Here is a 20904-nt window from a genome sequence, read left to right as displayed (position 1 = left end):
CTCATCTGACCAGAGTACCTTCTTCTGTTTGGGGGGTGTCTCCCACATGCCTTTTGGCAAACACCAATTGTGTTTGCTTATTTTTTTCTTGAAGCAATGGCTTTTTTTCTGGACACTCTTCCGTAAAGCCCAGCTCTGTGGAGTGTATGGCTTAAAGTGGTCTTATGGATACTTCAATCTCCGCTGTGGAGCTTTTGCAGCTCCTTCAGGGTTATCTTTGGTCTCTTTGCTGCTTCTCTGGTTAATGCCCTCCTATCCTGGTCCGTGAGTTTTGGTGGGCAGCCCTCTCTTGGCAGGTTTGTTGTGGTGCCATATTCTTTCAATTTTTTAATAATGGATTTAATGGTGCTCTGTGGGATGTTCAAAGTTTCCCATATTATTTTATAACCCAACCCTGATCTGTACTCCTCCACAAATTTCTCCCTGATCTGTTTGGAAAGCTCCTTGGTCTTCATGGGGTCGCTTGCTTGTTGGTGCCCCTGGCTCTGGGGCCTTTCAGAACAGGTGTATATATTGACATCATGTGACAGATCATGTGACACTTAGATTGCACACAGGTACACTTTACTTAACTAATTATGTGACTTCTGAAGGTAATTGGTTGTACCATAACTTATTTAGGGGCGTTATAGCAAATGGGGTGAATACAAGAAACAAGACAACGACCCAAAACATACCTCAAGATCCACACAGAAATGGTGCTGTGACAAAAAAATCTATGTTCTGCCATGGCCATCTCAGTCGCCGGACCTCAATCCAATCGAAAACCTATGGGTTGAGTTGAAGAGGGCAGTTGATAAGAGCAAACCCAAGAATGGGAAGGATCTTGAAAGGATCTGCATAGAGGAATGGTCCAAAATCCCTCCAAATGTGTTCCTTAACCTTGTCAAACATTACAGGAAAAGACCATGCTGTTATCCTTACCAGAGGTGGTGGCACTAAGTACTAAATGAGGAGTGCCAATAATTATGAAACCTTGATTTTGGTTAAATGTCTTTTGTATTAAATAATTGTATGATTTTGGTGGGTTCCATTGAAACATTAATAAAGTACAGTATTTTTCACATGTTGGTATTTTGAGTTTGTCTCTATAATTATATTGTTTATATTTGTTTAAGTATTGTTTGTGCATTGCCAGTCAGGGGTGCCAGTAATTTTGGAGCCCACTGTATACTAAAAACGTGACAGATCATGTGACACTTAGATTGCACACAGGTGGACTTTATTTTACTAATTATCTGACTTCAGGATGTAATTGGTTGCACCAGATCTTATTTAGGGGTTCATAGCAAAGGGGGTGAATATATACAGTGGGGCAAAAAAGTATTTAGTCAGCCACCAATTGTGCAAGTTCTCCCACTTAAAAAGATGAGGCCTGTAATTTTCATCATAAGTACACTTCAACTATGACAAACAAAATTAGGAAAAAAAATCCAGAAAATCACATTGTAGGATTTTTAATGAATTAATTTGCAAAATATGGTGGAAAATAAGTATTTGGTCAATAACAAGTTTATCTCAATACTTTGTTACATACCCTTTGTTGGCAATGACAGAGGTCAAACGTTTTCTGTAAGTCTTCACAAGGTTTTCACACACTGTTGCTGGTATTTTGGCCCATTCCTCCATGCAGATATCCTTTAGAGCAGTGATGTTTTGGGGCTGTTGCTGGGCAACACGGACTTTCAACTCCCTCCAAAGATTTTCTATGGGGTTGAGATCTGGAGACTGGCTAGGCCACTCCAGGACCTTGAAATGCTTCTTACGAAGCCACTCCTTCGTTGCCCGGGTGGTGTCTTTGGGATCATTGTCATGCTGAAAGACCCAGCCACGTTTCATCTTCAATGCCCTTGCTGATGGTAGGCTTTGTTACTTTGGTCCCAACTCTCTGCAGGTCATTCACTAGGTCCCCCCGTGTGGTTCTGGGATTTTTGCTCACCGTTCTTGTGATCATTTTGACCTCACGGGGTGAGATCTTGCGTGGAGCCCCAGACCGAGGGAAATTATCAGTGGTCTTGTATGTCTTCCATTTCCTAATAATTGCTCCCACAGTTGATTTCTTCAAACCACACTGCTTACCTATTGCAGATTCAGTCTTCCCAGCCTGGTGCAGGTCTACAATTTTGTTTCTGGTGTCCTTTGACAGCTCTTTGGTCTTGGCCATAGTGGAGTTTGGAGTGTGACTGTTTGAGGTTGTGGACAGGTGTCTTTTATACTGATAACAAGTTCAAACAGGTGCCATTAATACAGGTAACGAGTGGAGGACAGAGGAGCCTCTTAAAGAAGAAGTTACAGGTCTGTGAGAGCCAGAAAGCTTGCTTGTTTGTAGGTGACCAAATACTTATTTTCCACCGTAATTTGCAAATAAATGCATTAAAAATCCTACAATGTGATTTTCAGGATTTTTTTTCTCATTTTGTCTGTCATAGTTGAAGTGTACATATGATGAAAATTACAGGCCTCTCATCTTTTTAAGTGGGAGAACTTGCACAATTAGTGGCTGACTAAATGCCCCACTGTATGCACGCACCACTTTTCTGTTTTAAATGTTTTATAATTTTTTTTAAGAAGTTATATTTTTCATTTCACTTCACCAATTTTGACTATGTGTATGTCCATTACATGAAATCCAAGGGAGATGAATACTTTTGGAAGGCACTGTAAAGGTGTTTCCACCACCATTTATCGCATTTTAACAACTAAAAGATCCCACCATATCGAACGAGCAAATTATCCGTGGATATGTATAAAATTGTACCGGCCTTTCCTGTTTCCATCAGTGATTATTTTCATGAGTCAGGTAATTCATGAAATGTTTGGAAGGAAACCTGGTTAATGTGCTGAATTGTTTACTCAGTTTGATATAATGTTTATTATGTGTAAAAATCATTAAATGCCAAATGTATTTGAAAAAAATCAGAACAAGGACTTTGCATTTTCTCCATCAGACACCTAGGACAGCTTGCTGACATTGAGCATCATATCTCCTGACTGAATGGTGCAAAACTATGATAAGAATTTAAGAAAAGGCCACTTTATTATGTATCTTGGCATTAAAATACACCAGTAGGTATTTTTCCTGATTTCTACAGTGTGACTAGCTATTGAAAATATTGCCTAGTCAGACCATTACTCTCTTTCAGCTGGTTGATAGGCATTTTTAGATTGGTTCTGTTTGGCGTAGCACAAACATTTTCAACCAACCTTAACGATACTTCCTCAATTCCCGACTTGGAAGACAACCAATTTCTTCTAAAACGCCCATGTCTAGTTGCAGGGGGTTTGTTAGAATTTAGCTTCGTTATTAAATTGAATAAATGTTTTGGTCCATGAAGTAATGGGTGGGTGTCCACCCCAAAGTCCCGCATGTCATGATAACACTTATCTGTCTCGATCAAATAGATAAGATTTGAAATAGACAAGATGGCGGTGTACACAATGTTGGATTACTTCATGGAGCAAAAATGTATTTAATTTAACAACACATGCGAAAACACATGCTTAAGTTTAATCTTGCGAAGGAATTTAAACAGATCTACTTTCGTATCGAATGGTTTATCTGTAAATGCAGGTACAAAAGAGAGGCCCATTAGACTAATATAATCGTATAAAGACAAAGGTATGAAGAATGGCGCTGGAGGGGATGGCTGACATTTTACGGGCTTCTAACCAATTGTGCTATTTTGTGTTTTTTCGCATTGTTTGTAACTTATTTTCTACATAATGTTGATGCTACCGTCTCTTATGACCGAAAAAAGCTTCTGGATAGCAGAACAGCGATTACTCACCTGGAACTGGACAAAACATTTTTATTTAATGAGTCTGGCGCAAAGGATATAATGCTGCTCCCAGACAAGGTCCAAATCCCCATCATTCACATGAAGAAAATAAGGAAATTCAGAGGGTGGAGATCAGGCTGCCTTGTGAGAATTCATTAACGAATGGTTATCCACAGGAGAATAAACTGGATGAGTTTCCGTGCATTCGCAGGACAGAACAGCTAAGTCCAGTAAGACGAGGGGTGGGGGGTGTGTGTCTATTTGTCAATAACAGCTGGTGTGCGATGTCTAATATTAAAGTAGCCTCGAGGTATTGCTCATCTGAGGTAGAGTACCTCATGATAAGCTGTAGACCACACTATCTACCAAGAGAGTTTTCATCTATATTTTTCGTAGCAGTCTATTTACCACCACAAACCGACACTGGCACTAAGACCGCACTCAACGAGCTGTATCAGGTCATAAGCAAACAAGAAAATGCTCATCCAGAAGCGGTGCTCCTAGTGGACCTGGAGTTTAATGCCGGCAAACTTCTACCAGCATGTCACATGTGCAACCAGAGGGGGAAAAAACAAACTCTAGACCACCTTTACTTCACACACAGAGATGCGTACAAAGCTCTCCCTCGCCCTCCATTTGGAAAATCTGACCATAATTTTTCCTCCTGATTCCTGCTTACAAGCAAAAACTAAAGCAGGAAGTACCAGTGACTCGCTCAATTCGGAAGTGGTCAGATGATGCAGATGCTACACTACAGGACTGTTTTGATAGCACAGACTGGAATATGTTCCGCGATTCATCCAATGGCATTGAGGACTAAGATTGAGCCCTTCTACACCGGCTCTGACCCTCGTCGGATGTGGCAGGGCTTACAAACTATTATAGACTAAAAAGGTCAACCCAGCCGCGAGCTGGCCAGTGACATGAGGCAAGCAACACTGAAGCATGCATGAGAGCACCAGCTGTTCCAGATGATTGTGTGATCATGTTCTCTATAGCCGATGTAAGCAAGACCTTTAAACGGGTCAACATTCACAAAGCTGTGGGGCCAGATGGATTACCAGGACGTGTACTCAGAGCATGCGCGGACCAACTGGCAAGTGTCTTCAATTACATTTTCAACCTCTCCCTGACCGAGTCTGTAATACCTACGTTTCAAGCAGGCCACCATAGACCCTATGCCCAACAAAGCGAAGGTAACCTGCCTAAATGACTACCGCTCCGTAGCACTCATGTCGTTAGCCATAAAGTGCTTTGAAAGACTGGTCAAGGCTCACATCAACACCATCATCCCGGAAACCCTAGACCCACTCCAATTCGCATACTGCCCCAACAGATTCACAAATGTTGCCATCTCAATCGCACTCCACACTGCCATTTCCCACCTGGACAAAAGGAACAACTATGTGAGAATTCTGTTCATTGACGACAGCTCAATGTTCAACACCATAGTGCTCACTAAGCTAAGGATCAGAGGTGTGGACTCGAGTCACATGACTTTGACTCGAGTCACAAATATGATGACTTGCAACTCGACTTTGACATTAACACCAATGACTCGTGACTTAACTTGGACTTGAGCCTTTTGACTCGAACTGACTTGATACCCTCCAAGCCCAAATATTAAAAATGATGTTTTAAAAAAAAAGTGTGCAGTGCATCAACTCTTAATTTTAACGGATTACAGTTTGAATCGGACAGCAGCCAATCAAATTGTGGCAGCTGAGAAAAAGTTGCACGTGGCAGTGCAGAGGAACGCCGGCGAGTGAATTCAGATGGAGCCCTTGGAAAGATGATACCAAAAGTTATTATTTTCAGATATAAAGACTACGCTGTATCAACAAAAAACAGATTGCAACTTGCAAAAAATACGGGAAGAAAATTACAGATGGAGGCGCAACAACTTCCAACTTTGTTCGACATTTGAAGCTGCACAAAGAACGGTAAGTCGGCTGATACAGCCGACAGCTATATCATTCATAACTTTGCCAGTGTTTGCATGTTGGCTAACATAACATTAAATCAATGAGCCTCCACACAGTCAGTCAGTGCGGGAACGTGATCATTGCACCCAAGATTGAGCTACAACTGGTTAGGCAGTTGGCAGCCTAAATCCTGCCTAATGTTACTGCTGTTCCTAAAGCCATTGATGTGTATGTGTGTTTGTTAAGGTTGGGCGATTGTGTACAAGCCTATGTAACAGTTGTTAAAGTACTTTTTGAATTTAAGTTATTTCATCACATTCCCAGTGGGTCAGAAGTTTACATACACTCAATTGGTATTTGGTAGCATTGCCTTTAAATGGTTTAACTTGAGTCAAACGTATCGGGTAGACTTCCACAAGCTTCCCATAATAAGTTGGGTGAATTTGGCCCATTCCTCCTGACAGAGCTGGTGTAACTGAGTCAGGTTTGTAAGGTCTCCTTGCTCGCACATGCTTTTTCAGTTCAGCACACACATTTTCTATAGGCTTGAGGTCAGAGCTTTGTGATGGCCACTCCAATACATTGACTTCGTTGTCCTTAAGCCATTTTTCCACATCTTTGGAAGTATGCTGGGGTCATTGTCCATTTGGAAGACCCATTTGCGACCAAGCTTTGACTTTCTGACTGATGTCTTGAGATGTTGCTCCAATATATCCACATAATCTTCCTACCGCATGATGCCATCTATTTTGTGAAGTGCACCAGTTCCTCCTGATGCAAAGCACCCCCACAACATGATGCTGCCACCCCTGTGCTTCACAGTTGGGATGGTGTTCTTCGGCTTGCAAGCCTACCCCTTTTTCCTCTAAACATAACGATGGCCATTATGGCCAAACAGTTCTATTTTTGTATCATAAGACCAGAGGATATTTCTCCAAAAAGTATGATATTTGTCCCCATGTGCAGTTGCAAACCGTAGTCTGGCTTGTTTATGCTGGTTTTGCTTAGTGGCCTTTCAGGTTATGTCGATATAGGACTCATTTTACTGTGGATAAAGATACTTTTGTACCTGTTTCCTCCAGAAGGTCCTTTGCTGTTGTTCTGGTATTGATTTGCACTTTTCGCACCAAAGTATGTTCATCTCTAGGAGACAGAACGCGTCTCCTTCCTGAGTGGTGTGACGGCTGCGTGGTCCAATGGTGTTTATACTTGCATACTATTGTTTGTACAGATGAACGTGGTACCTTCAGGCGTTTGGAAATTGCTCCCAAGGATGAACCACACTTGTGGAGGTCTCCAATTGTTTTTCTGACGTCTTGGCTGATTTCGTTTGATTTTCCCATGATGTCAAGCAAAGAGGCACTGCGTTTGAAGGTAGGCCTTGAAATACATCCACAGGCACACCTCCAATTGACTCAAATTATGTCAAGTAGCCTATCAGAAGCTTCTAAAGCCATGACATCATTTTCTGGAATTTTCCAAGCTGTTTTAAGGCACAGTCAACTTAGTGTAAGTAAACTTCTGACCCACTGGAATTGTGATACAGTGAATTATAAGTGAAATAATCTGTCTGTAAACAATTGTTGGAAAAATTACTAGAGGTGAAAGAAATGCAAACCTATTTAGGCGAGGTGCTGGCTTGCGGAGTGGAACACTTGAAAAATAAAGGAGAGCCGCATACCCTAGGAATTCAGATGCAAAAAAAAATGCATGTCCAACGTTTCAACAGACAAGCTGTCTTCATCAGGGTATAATGACAAACAATGTGGGGTGACTCGTTTATAACGTGTCAAAAGACACAGACAGGTGTCTGTAATCATGGCCGGGTGTGGCCTGATATCATTGGTTAATTCTCATATATTAAAATAGCATACAAAAAACATGAATGGATAGCATACGATCATAGATTCAATTTGGCTACATAAGCCTACAAACATTTACAACAGCAAAATCACAACAATCACAAGAATGGCTTCAAAGTCTACGTTGAGACCGGAGGGAGCAAGGGTCTTTAAATTAAAGACCCGGGCAGCCTCTCGTTTTAACAATAAATGATCGAGGTCACCCTCTCTCCTAGGGAGATGCTTCGATGCTTCCGAAAAGTGGGTCGAAACTGGGTAAATCGAGTTTTAGCACCTAATGGTGCTACGATGCTCCGAAATTCGTACTTTTAATTCGCACTTTGTTTTACCCACATAATTTTTACCACAAGGACAAGTTATAAGATAAATAACTGCCTTAGTGGAGCACGTGATAACAGCTTTGATTGGAATCTGTTTCCCTGTTTTGGGGTGTTTGAAGGATCTACATGTATAAGTGCCATTGCATTGAGCACAGACATTGCACTTGTAGTTTCTATCCAGTAGGGGCGCAAAAAGACGTTGTGGAGTGGTAAATCAGAGTTTACCAATTGATCTCTGAGATTTCTGCCTCGCGAGAATACGACCGAGGGAAGGTCCGAAAATACATTACCGATACTATCATCGGATCTTAGAATGTGCCAATGTTTATGAACAATTCCCTTAATTTATTCAGAGCACTTTGAATAGCGGGTAGTTAGAATGCAAGAATGTTTTTTTTGCGAGACTTACCTTGAAAAAGGTCATGTCTTGTTTTTTTCCATTTTTTTCAATGCCAGTATTTATCTGACCATTTTTGCAACCCCTCTCCTTTAATTTTCTTTGTGTCTCAGCCATATTTCTGTCAAAATCGGATTGTTTTTTGCAAATTCTTTTGATTCAACAGAATTGGCTGTAGGGCAAACTATTTTTCAACTATCAGCCCTCAACAAACTGTTATGATCAGTAGGTTTCCTGTAAAGGTCAGTGTATCAGCATATCGATTGCGCAAGCAGGGCTGAAAAAACCTTGGATCATTGTTATTCTAACTTCCGCGACGCATATAAGGCCCTGCCCCGCCCTCCTTTCGGAAAAGCTGACCACGACTCCATTTTGCTGATCCCTGCCTACAGACAGAAACTAAAACAAGAAGCTCCCACGCTGAGGTCTGTCCAACGCTGGTCCGACCAAGCTGATTCCACACTCTAAGACTGCTTCCATCACGTGGACTGGGATATGTTTCGTATTGCGTCAGATAACAACATTGACGAATACGCTGATTCGGTGTGCGAGTTCATTAGAACGTGCGTTGAAGATGTCGTTCCCATAGCAACGATTAAAACATTCCCAAAACAGAAACTGTGGATTGATGGCAGCATTCGCGTGAAACTGAAAGCGCGAACCACTGCTCTTAATCAGGGCAAGGTGACTGGTAACATGACCGAATACAAACAGTGCAGCTATTCCCTCCGCAAGGCTATCAAACAAGCTAAGCGTCAGTATAGAGACAAAGTAGAATCTCAATTCAACGGCTCAGACACGAGGTATGTGGCAGGGTCTACAGTCAATCACGGACTACAAGAAGAAAACCAGCCCAGTCACGGACCACGATGTCTTGCTCCCAGGCAGACTAAATAACTTTTTTGCCCGCTTTGAGGACAATACAGTGCCACTGACACAGCCTGCAACGAAAACATGCGGACTCTCCTTCACTGCAGCCGAGGTGAGTAAAACATTTAAACGTGTTAACTGCATCCCCAGTACTGGACTTCCTGACGGGCCGCCCCCAGGTGGGGAGGGTAGGCAACAACATCTCCACCCCGCTGATCCTCAACACTGGGGCCCCACAAGGGTGCGTTCTGAGCCCTCTCCTGTACTCCCTGTTCACCCACGACTGCATGGCCACGCACGCCTCCAACTCAATCATCAAGTTTGCGGACGACACAACAGTGGTAGGCTTGATTACCAACAACGACGAGACGGCCTACAGGGAGGAGGTGAGGGCCCTCGGAGTGTGGTGTCAGGAAAATAACCTCACACTCAACGTCAACAAAACTAAGGAGATGATTGTGGACTTCAGGAAACAGCAGAGGAAACACCCCCCTATCCACATCGATGGAACAGTAGTGGAGAGGGTAGAAAGTTTTAAGTTCCTCGGCATACACATCACAGACAAACCGAATTGGTCCACTCACACAGACAGCATCGTGAAGAAGGCGCAGCAGCGCCTCTTCAACCTCAGGAGGCTGAAGAAATTCAGTTTGTCACCAAAAGCACTCACAAACTTCTACAGATGCACAATCGAGAGCATCCTGGCGGGCTGTATCACCGCCTGGTACGGCAACTGCTCCGCCCACAACCGTAAGGCTCTCCAGAGGGTAGTGAGGTCTGCACAACGCATCACCGGGGGCAAACTACCTGCCCTCCAGGACACCTACACCACCCGATGTTACAGGAAGGCCATAAAGATCATCAAGGACAACAACCACCCGAGCCACTGCCTGGTCACCCCGCTATCATCCAGAAGGCGAGGTCAGTACAGGTGCATCAAAGCTGGGACCGAGAGACTGAAAAACAGCTTCTATCTCAAGGCCATCAGACTGTTAAACTGCCACCACTAACATTGAGTGGCTGCTGCCAACACACTGACTCAACTCCAGCCACTTTAATAATGGGAATTGATGGGAAATGATGTAAAATATATCACTAGCCACTTTAAACAATGCTACCTAATATAATGTTTACATACCCTACATTATTCATCTCATATGTATACGTATATACTGTACTCTATATCATCTACTGCATCCTTATGTAATACATGTATCACTAGCCACTTTAACTATGCCACTTTGTTTACATACTCATCTCATATGTATATACTGTACTCGATACCATCTACTGTATCTTGCCTATGCTGCTCTGTACCATCACTCATCCATGTATCTTTATGTACATATTCTTTATCCCCTTACACTGTGTATAAGACAGTAGTTTTGGAATTGTTAGTTAGATTACTTGTTGGTTATTACTGCATTGTCAGAACTAGAAGCACAAGCATTTCGCTACACTCGCATTAACATCTGCTAACCATGTGTATGTGACAAATAAAATTTGATTTGATTTGTATAGAACACAAGATCAGAAGATCAAGAAAACTGATTTGACGTGTATCAGATTGCATAGTAAATCTCAGATGATCAGAACAGGAGTTAAGAAAAGCATGGAACGCCTGGAGCTGTTTTGCATCACCCCTCCATAGAACAAAAATATCATCAACATACCGTTTCCAAATAATGATGTTAGGCAAGAAAACATTTTTGAGGTTTGAAAATGGACTGTTTCGCCATGTAACCCACATACAAATTAGCATCGTTACGGGCCATGAGGGATCCCATAGCAGTACCCTTCGTCTGAATAAAGAAATAATTTAGAAACACGAAATAGTTATGTGTGAGTACTATTTCAGCCAATGTTACAATGCATGCACTGGAAGGTAGTTCATTAGGGTCACGTTGCAGAAGAAAATGTTCCATAGCTTCAATACCGCCCTCGTGTGGAATATTTGTCTATAACGACTCAACATCAAAAGTAACTAACAAAGTTAGTTGGTGTCCCTTTTGGTAGGCCGTCATTGTAAATAAGAATTTGTTCTTAACTGATTTGCCTAGTTAAATAAAGGTTCATTCTTGCGAATTGAAGTTAAATTATGAAACACAAAGAGAAGAAAGATACATTTTTGTATGTGTTTTTCTTGGTACATTTTTGGGGGAAGCCTGACTTCACTAGGCAACTAGGAATACACACCACTGTTTATCTACTTCGTTCGTCCTTCACTAACCTGGCAGAACAGTCATTGCGTCCTGTGAATCCAAAATCATAAAGCTGGCTTTTACTTTGAAAAAAAGTGAGCTTGACCCGGAAAACCATCTCTAAGTAGCCGGAAGAACGTTTGCAACATAAGGCATGCATCCATAGAGAATGATAGAGGCCTCTAGTGGCCAAAATAACATTATAGTATAGGCAGCGCAATTGAGGGCTTCCACCATTTTAATGTAGTCAACTTGGTGGGACTTCCGACTTCATTGGCTGATCCGTCCTGGTGACCCTATTGGAGTCATGTCCAACCGGGTCATGAGGGCTAAGGCAAACGCGAAAAAGAAAATGGACCACTTCAAAACGGAGATTGCCTCAATGGCGCGGTCTATTCTGTCACAGACACGAGTTCTCTATGTATCTCTATGGTTCCAGCCATTACCTCAGTGGGTGCATCCATCAAGCTAGATTGGATTTAGCTAGCTAACGGTAGTAAATGTATTCATCTACGTTTAGGTAAAACGTGACTGTATTGGTGCGTGTAACATTACCTATCCGTTAACTTCGGAAAGAAGCAGAGTCCCTCATTCCAGCTAGCTAGCCAGCCAGAAAAGCTAACGTAACGTTTATTTTCTAAGCTGATAAACTAATGACCTTCTGGCATCTCGCAAAAGGAATATTCTGATAGTTAAGTAGCGTTGTTTTGTTTGTAGAACGCAAAGACTACCAGGTGTTCCTGTCCGCCTGGCTAGCTAGCACAATACCGCCCACAGATACGGGTTCTACGGGAAATGGTACGTCGTTCTACCGTTTCTACAGCTACACGTTCGTGTACGATGCACCTTACTGCTGAAACGCTAGCTAGCTTAGCAACGTTAACCCTGAGCTATAACTTTAAATGAAAGGGGCAAAGCTAGCTAGTCAGAACAGTAGATGTTCTACTCAGTACAACAGGCAGTGTTGTCTACGCTAGTTAGCTAAGGACTCATGTTGACTTAAACGTGTGAAGTATGTAACGTTAGCTAGCTAGGCCCAAGTAAACGATTGAGTTAGACATTTGCTGGTAGAGTTAATGAAGTGTTGTAAACAGTCAAAGGTGATCTTTGAGAATGTATTTTAACTACGCTTTAAAGGTAAACTCAGCGAAATGACGTTGCCAAGAGCAGCACTGCAGTTATTGACATTAGCGATATACAACACATTATCTACCCATGTGCACGGATTCGCTTCTCGCTGTTAGTTTGGTAGCCACGGGACCAAAACAACCGAGAAGTTTAGTCTCGCGCTTCAACACTCTTAGCTGTTGCAGAAATGTACCAACTAAGTTGTTTGTTTACTTTCTGCATCTACGCTATGTCGCTGAGTCTACCTTTAAATACATAATAATGGTATGTAACGTTAACTAATCATCGTCATTGAACCCTGTAACCGCAGGTCGACGTTCTCATGTGTCCATGGAGAAGGCGGCCTTTGAGGGGTGGCTGGAGTCGGTCTCCGCCTCTTTCCTCACACTGAGCGACCAGCAGCGCAACCAGTCCCTGGACCAACTCATCTCGCTGAGCGGTGCAGTCCAGCTGCGGCACCTGTCCAACGGACTGGAGGCGCTGCTCAAGCGGGACTTCCTGCTACTGCTGCCCCTGGAGCTCACCTTCTATTTGCTGCACTGGCTCGACCCGCAGACCCTGCTCACCTGCTGCCTGGTGTGCAAGGGGTGGAATAAGGTCAGGCTTTCTCTGTCATGGTGGTTGGATCTCTGGTGGTGTATAAGCAGTACGACAAAGGTCTGTGGCGCATTCAGCAGGACACAACATTTTGGAACGTTCAGGTAGAAAAACATGTTATGTAGGACACACATGAACAAGGAATGGCTCTATTCATGTCATTTCTATCTGCAATGTTTGGAAACTGAATGTGGCCCAGGCTTCATGTTATACCCTTTTCACACCATTGTGCTGACCTGAACCATATTGTGCTGGCTTGGTTCTTTTTTCTTTCACCTTTCGAGTGTGGTTCTGTCAACTATTGGTGGATGCATAACCAGGCCAGCACAGTACAACTCAGTATGTTTGAAGGGGTATTTGTTAGTAGCTGGTGTGCATGCAATTGAATAAGGCCAGGGTTTCCCACATGTGACACTAGCTAGGTTTCCATCCAATTGGTGACCAGATTTTTATGGGAATATCTTAGAATCAGCATAAAGAAAATGTGCATTCTCCCACCAGTGGTGTGTTTCCACCAAACATACCTGTTGTGGATGACAAGAGGACACAGAATTTTCTTTTTGCAGAAGTTTTCAAGTTCTCCTTTTCAACTGTACTGATAGTTTGGTCACAAACTGTTGTGAAAATGGCAAATGTGCCTACTCTGGTCTTGACACGTGTGCTCTAGCCAACAGCTGGCAGCTACAGTGCAGGTAGACTAGTCTACATGATGTTATAATGGTTGAGAATATTTTTATTTGTCAAGCGTCGATCATCATGCCACCAGAATAAGACCCTCTATTTATTGGAAAGGCACATCAAGATCACCGTGCACTTCACCACCCTGTGAAGTTGAACTTATTTCATCTGTAGCCTAATAAACTGTATTGTTTGAGTGGTAGTACCACACATCCATATCATCATGGATCATCATATCATAAGTTGACTTTGATATCAATATTTGAGCATAAAGGCGTTTCTGTCACCATTTCTTGCATAATTAATTTTACGGGCACAAAGATGTGTATATATATTTATAAAATTGAACTGAAACTTCCTGTTTCCATCACCGCTGTTATTATTTTTTTATGACTTTACTCGCATAACTGGATGGAAATGTGGTTACTGATAATATTTTGGATTGAGAAATGTACTAGTGGTGCAAGTAAGGACCGATTTTAATGTGTGTTATTGAGGTTAACTTTGAACCTTTCCTCCTAAGATTTGCCTCAGTTAGTAAGATTTGACGTTTCTTTGGGTTGCTTTGTCCTCGGTTCCGGTTGAACTATATAATCCTTTTGATAACTCCCGTAGGTGATAAGTGCGTGCACAGAGGTGTGGCAGGGTGTGTGCCGGGACCTGGGCTGGCGCATCGATGACTCCATCCAGGACGCGTCCCACTGGAAGGGTATCTACCTCAAGGCCAAGCTGCGCATGATGCAGTTGAAGGACCAGGAGGCCTTTGAGACCTCGTCGCTCATCGGGCACAGTGCGCGCGTCTACGCCCTCTACTACAAGGACGGCCTTCTCTGCACAGGTGGGTTATATGCGTATGGTCATTCTGGGGTGTGGTGGAGTGGTCTTCAGTGTTCTCCTACCATCCATTTGGCCAGGTGGCCTTTTTACTCTTTTGCCTGTTAGGTTGAATTTAAGGTTTAGGTGTTAGCATCTGTGAACAATGCTTCAATTGGCACTTTTGTGCAAAATGTAGTATCTGTAACAATCGCTAGTTTGCTGGAGGTCTTTTGTAGTCTTAAAATGTTGTCGTTACATTCAGACATGTAATTGTTTAATTCCTCATTGTAAAACTCACATTATTTCGTAGGCTCTGATGACCTTTCTTTCAAATAAAATCTTAAAGTTGCAACCTCGAGCTCCGATGCAATAATTTAATTCACCAACGTTTCGACAGCCAAGCTGTCTTCATCAGGCTATCCTCGTTGTAAAATGTACAAATTATCTTGTAGGCTCTGATGACCTTTCTGCCAAACTGTGGGACGTCCGCACCGGGCAGTGCATCTACGGCATTCAGACGCACACCTGCGCCACAGTGAAGTTTGATGAGCAGAAGCTGGTGACTGGGTCCTTTGACAACACTATCGCCTGCTGGGAGTGGAGCACAGGTGCCAAGATCCAGCAGTTCCGTGGGCACACGGGTGCAGGTCAGTGTACCGCTGGGGTCCCTACCTTTCCCAGTTGCTGACTTAGGGGTGTTACGTCCATTGTTCATTTGGGTTTTAGGAAATAACTTGTGAGTTAGGCATTGTTTCCTAGAGACAGCTGGACTGTGCTGATCTGTGGGTCTTTGATTGACAGGCAGATATGAACTCTGATTTTATGCGTGGGAGCTACCACTCCAAGTAGCCTCCATAGAGACCTTATCAGTGTCTAAATAGCTCTATTTTACAACAACAACAAATTCTTAAGGCTACGAATGATGGTCACAAATGGCAGAGCCATGTGTGTTGGTGTACTAAAGCCATGTCTCTCTCCTTGCCTCTGGCAGTGTTCAGCGTGGACTACGAGGATGATCTGGACACGCTGGTGAGCGGCTCGGCCGACTTCTCTGTGAAGGTGTGGTCCCTGTCAGCAGGCGCCTGCCTCAACACCCTCACGGGACATACTGAGTGGGTCACCAAGGTAAACCTGCCTATCAACCTCCTGTACTTGGTTATGTTAAGGATTGTTGGAAAATTGAATCGGCATGTTTATGGGTATCCGTTGAGGACCTGGGGCAGAATTTCACAACATTTTTTGCTAATCTTGAGTAGATATCTGGGATGCAAGGTGATTTGTAGAACGGTGATTGTGCCCATTGTCTTGTGCAAATGCCTGTGAAATGGATGAAAGGAGAAGGTTTTGCAGTGTTGCAATCTATAGCAAAGCCCTATCTAGCACATTCACAGAAGTTTTTGTTTTGTTGCTGGTACATTTTGTTTACAAACTGCAAGCTACCCAGTGTTCAATAAGAATACTAGATGAAGGACCCAAACTCGTCTCACATATTAAGACTATCAAACCATTTCCCCTGCGTAGGTGATTCTTCAGAAGAGTGAAGTAGAATCCATGGTGCACTGTCCTGGCGACTACATTCTGTTGAGTGCTGACAAATATGAAATAAAGGTAATATGGTTTAATTAATTTGATCTTCTTTGCATCTGCTGCCATTCAACTTTCATGCAATAATTTAACCCTGTGCTTTTTGTCTTTTGTCACTGTAATACTTAAGATGGCTCCATACAGTGTCCCCCTCCGCACAGTTTGACCACAGTGCTGTTTTCTTTACAGAGATGCATATATTCACACGCATATAAACAAATGAATGTGCGTGTATCATTGGTTATTTCGCAGGTTTGGCCTATAGGCAGGGAAATCAACTGTAAGTGCTTGAAGACCTTGTCTGTGTCAGAGGACCGTAGTGTGTGTCTGCAGCCTCGCCTGCAGTTTGACGGCCGCTATGTCGTTTGTAGCTCGGACCTGGGGATCTACCAGTGGGACTTTGCCAGCTTCGATATCCTCAGGTAAACTGCCCAAGGCCTTGTTTCTATCAGGAAACAGAACCTTAACCCTCAAAACGACCAGGTTGTAAACAACTTGATTCCTTGCTAGACTTGCTGTGAATAAGCCACACAATCCTCAGAACTTTGGAGTATATGACTCACAATATCCATGGTAGTGAACAAAAGGAGTTGTGTGGGTGTTCATACATGGAATGTAACGGAGCCCTTCATACCTGCCAACAATCAGTTGCTGAATCTCCTTCTTTCCAGGGTCATCAAAACGCAGGACCCCGCCAACCTTTCCCTGCTCAGCTTCGGCGAGGTGTTCTCGCTCCTCTTCGACACCGACTTCTTGTATGTCATGGACCTGAGGACAGAAAGGATAACGGGTCGTTGGCCTCTGCCTGCCTACAGGAAGTCCAAACGAGGTTCCAGCTTCCTGCCGGGAGTCACCTCCTGGCTCAATGGGCTGGATGGGCGAAATGACTCTGGTCTCGTGTTCGCCACGAGCATGCCTGACCATAGCATTCACTTGGTTCTGTGGAAAGAAAACCGATAAAGAAAGCTATCAGCGAAACCTACGAGAGCTAGATTGTCAATTGCCATGTAAACAGGGTGCTCTGACTTTCGAAACCCAACATCAAGTTAGATAATGCATGGGCCAAAGTTGTTTTCCCTTTTCTTTTTTTTCTCGACACATGCTCTCACACGCATCATGTGACATGCTGTCACCAACCATAAGACGCACCGAAACGCTGCTATGAATACAAGGGGAAGAAAGGCCCAGTTCAGAGGGCCAAGGAAGCAGTTGGTGTTAGTTCCAACCCTGGCATGGGTCTTTGAAGGAAATACAAGGACCGGGACAGGACGGTGGCTGAATGAAGACCGAACTCTCGAAAAACTGCATGGTCTACAACCATTAGACTGTGACAATTTTACAAAAACATTGCAAAACAAGTCAGGCTCTACAGCTATAGACATTTCCCCTGTATTACCATGTATCAGAACTTTTAAACTTCGGACAAGGTTCTTCAAGCAGTTACGAGGCGGGAAGTTGCCTTAACACAATACTTCGTTACAAGAAAGTACATATATGACTTTGGCATAGTGTGTCCTACGTTTTTCCTAGACTGTCAACTACCATCCCCATGAGAGTTTTATGTTGAAATGTTCAAAGTGGTTTGGTGCATCAGATTTGTACCATATTCAATGTAAATCCATTGTTTGATAATGCTTTTCTTAAAAGTCAACTTGACATTAAGTTGTGCCTTTTCCTTTGATTTGAATATTCACCTAGGTGTGACAAATCAAACTAGAATTTCATTATTACCAGGCACATTGCAATGAGATAATGAATGTTGTAATTGTATATATATTTTTATTATCTTTCGTACTCTCCATACTATAACCAACCGCATACAATGTATTTCTAAACTTACTAGGCTTGTCACGATACCAACATTTTACAAACCATTTTTACATCAGGCCAAGTATCATGCCGCCACGTTGGAAAAATAATAAGTGGCCGAGTATCCTGTTCGCCCTGTCCCTCGGAAGCTTGTTTCCTAAACTTTCTCCAAAAACCTGTCACTTAAATTCACACTTCTACTCAATACAACACATTTAACTTCACACTGTTTAGTGTATTATAGAATGGCTGATTTGGTCATATTTGGCTGGAGGAATGTACATGCAAAATGATCTGCATGTCATTGTCAGTAAGGGGAAAACGCTGCTTGAAACCTTTACTCTTCAGTTAAGACACTTCCTCATGTCATGAGTAGCAGACCCTTTTCCTTTCTTCCTGTGCCAATCAAATGTGCCTACGTCTACTGTCAATTACCAGGTTGTTGGCTAGCTAGATAACATGATTGAACGTTGTTTGTAATCAAACTAATAATTAGCAACCCGGGATTAGTTTAAAACGGCCCGTGAAATGGTTTGTGAAATTATATTAAATGCGCGCGAATCCTGATAGAAAGGGAAAGAAGACATTCTGTTAATATGGGTAATATTTTTTGAATGTTTAGGCCAACTCAAGTCTAGACGTTTTTTGTTGTTGCTGTAAAGCATGCCTGTGGCGAAAGGGTGCTCCATTTCACCTCTGACATGCCGACCAGACCGTATGCCGCAAAATAAATGTAGAAATCCATGTTATTCAATGAATCTGCGTTCTCGCTCGCCACCGGCTACACGGAACCCAAACCGGCTGCGCGCGTGCGCTATCGTGCATAAATGTATTTTGTCCCCCCACACCAAACGTGATCACGACATGCAGGTTAAAATATCAAACGGGTCGAAAAGCATTAAACATGTATGGCTAGTTAGAACGGCCAACCAAATAGTTTCTAGTCATCTCTCCTCCTTCCAGGCTTTTTCCTCTTTGAACTTATATGGTGATTGCCACCTACACTTACCACACAACCGGCAAAACATTTAGTCTTTCAATCACCCATGTGGGTATAACCAATGAGGAGATGGCAAGGAATGACAAGTGGATATCATTGGACCTGCGCATACAAGAGACTAGTGGCTTAAATTCAACTGAATTTATTAACAAAATTGACCTTAAACAACAGGCGCCAGCAGGCTCTTTAGACCGGCAGGGCTGAACAAGTCAGTAGTATCGTGAAATGGTACAATGGTGTTCTAAAATGTTGGTATTATAAAGATCATCCGTTTTGGTACCTTTATTACCGTGGTACCGGTATACCGTGCAACACTAAATCCTGCCACGTGCAACACTAAATCCTGCTGCCATTTACCCTACAGGATTCACTTGAATATTTCTTGTGAATTGCGGTATTGAAGTATAGACCAGGTAAATGTTTTTTAAATTTTTTTACAGGATTTGAATTTGGGAAGTTTGCACAATGTGAATGAGAGTGAGCAATTGGTTATCAGCTTGGGAGTCAAAGCAAGACTTGACTCAGCTATGTTTTACAGTGACATTCGGTTCAGCAGTGTACTTAGACCAAGTCACTAATTTAACAGCAAATACCCATCCATGCAGTTTTTAAATGTCCATTTCAACACTTGCATATGTGATTTTCTCTAAAGATCTCAGAGGTGAATTTAGCCCAGAAATGTTTTAATACTCTGAAAGAGGCCTCAAACATATCAGGAGTCTTCCCAGTTAAGTGGAAAAGACCGGATAGATTTTACACCAAGGCTGTTTCTGAAAAGTTGAATAGCTGTTAAATGCATGCTTCTTCCATTCTTGTTTCATCAATTCCTTGTACTCTTTCTCAAAGCTCATTGGGGAGGTCTGAGGGTGGGACCTAGGATCTTCTCCAAAACACCTTGAAAGGTAAAGAGGTAGTTGAGGAAACAAGGATGGAGGCAGCAAGGATTTGAACGCTAGTAACATTTTTAGACAGTCTATGCTTCCCTTCTCCCAAGGATTCCTGATTCGCACTCTGAAGTTCTGTAATCTGTACAGACAAGTAGCTCTCCTGCCATTCTGTTGATGCCTTACTAAGCAGATGATGAATGGTACGGTAAACCTAGACATTTTTGCTGATACAATCTCATGTTTCATTAGTTCAAACAAAGCCTCTGAGGTCAGACCTCTACATGCATTTACTCACTAAACTGTATTGCACTGTAATAGCATCACACACCCAAACAATCTTTTTTTCACTTGCATACATCAATCAGCTTAATTCAGGTATGTTGGTTGTATATAACAATATTGCAGTCTTTCAAATAAATGGAAGTTGCTAACCTTAATGATAGTTTGTCTTTTTTTCCTCCCTATGTGTTAAATAGGGAAATTAGATATGTTTCCTTACCTTGAAAGCGTCTATGTACAAGGAGAAGCTGACATTTTTGGCCAACACAAATTGGAGAAAAAACATCTAAAAAATGCTTGCTATTTCCTCAGAGAACATGATGTATTGGCTCATTGGCTGAGCTGGCCAATCAGTGGTCTCCTGGCATGAATATTTTTAATGACCGGTTTACGCCTACACCATTCTGTTGGGGTACACACACACACACCATTCCAACACAGAAAAGCTGCTTTTTAACATGATTGAATTCAGCCCTTAGTTCTAAAACTCCATAAAACCGTCTCGTGTTTTGTTAGATCTGCTTTAAAAATTGACCTCTTACAGACATTTTGGAAGAACTGAAAGAATTGACAATTCCCGTGGAATTTAATAAGCACTCTGATAAGAGAAGGTTCTATAGAATGTCAGCTTTTGCTGACTTGAGGGTAAGACGTTAGAGTAAATATGGGTAGGTTTAACCAATTACTGCAGGGCAATTTGCATTAACGGAATTATGCAGAGACTCCGATTTTTCACTTTCAAATGTATGCCAAACAAAAACCGCAACTCGAT

The 20904-nt window shown here is 42.5% G+C and overlaps 1 protein-coding gene across 2 annotated transcripts; it reads left to right on the top strand.

The window, feature by feature from the left end:
* The first annotated feature begins 11595 nt into the window (after nucleotides 1-11595).
* Nucleotides 11596-20290, top strand: LOC110509542 (F-box/WD repeat-containing protein 2). Of its 2 annotated transcripts, none has more exons than XM_021590467.2 (8): nucleotides 11596-11847; nucleotides 12793-13079; nucleotides 14373-14595; nucleotides 15026-15220; nucleotides 15565-15698; nucleotides 16095-16181; nucleotides 16410-16579; nucleotides 16829-20290. In XM_021590467.2, the coding sequence occupies exons 2-8, from the start codon at nucleotides 12813-12815 to the stop codon at nucleotides 17115-17117; spliced, it is 1365 nt and encodes a 454-aa protein (XP_021446142.1). In that variant the 5' UTR covers nucleotides 11596-11847; nucleotides 12793-12812; the 3' UTR covers nucleotides 17118-20290. The 2 variants fall into 2 exon arrangements, with proteins under 2 accessions (XP_021446142.1, XP_021446141.1); XM_021590466.2 differs by having other exon boundaries at nucleotides 11596-12152.
* The last annotated feature ends 614 nt before the right edge of the window (nucleotides 20291-20904 follow it).

The sequence above is a fragment of the Oncorhynchus mykiss genome, chromosome Y (assembly GCF_013265735.2).
Source record: "Oncorhynchus mykiss isolate Arlee chromosome Y, USDA_OmykA_1.1, whole genome shotgun sequence".
Classification (NCBI taxonomy): Eukaryota; Metazoa; Chordata; class Actinopteri; order Salmoniformes; family Salmonidae; genus Oncorhynchus; species Oncorhynchus mykiss.
This window is presented reverse-complemented; position numbering and strand designations above follow the sequence as displayed.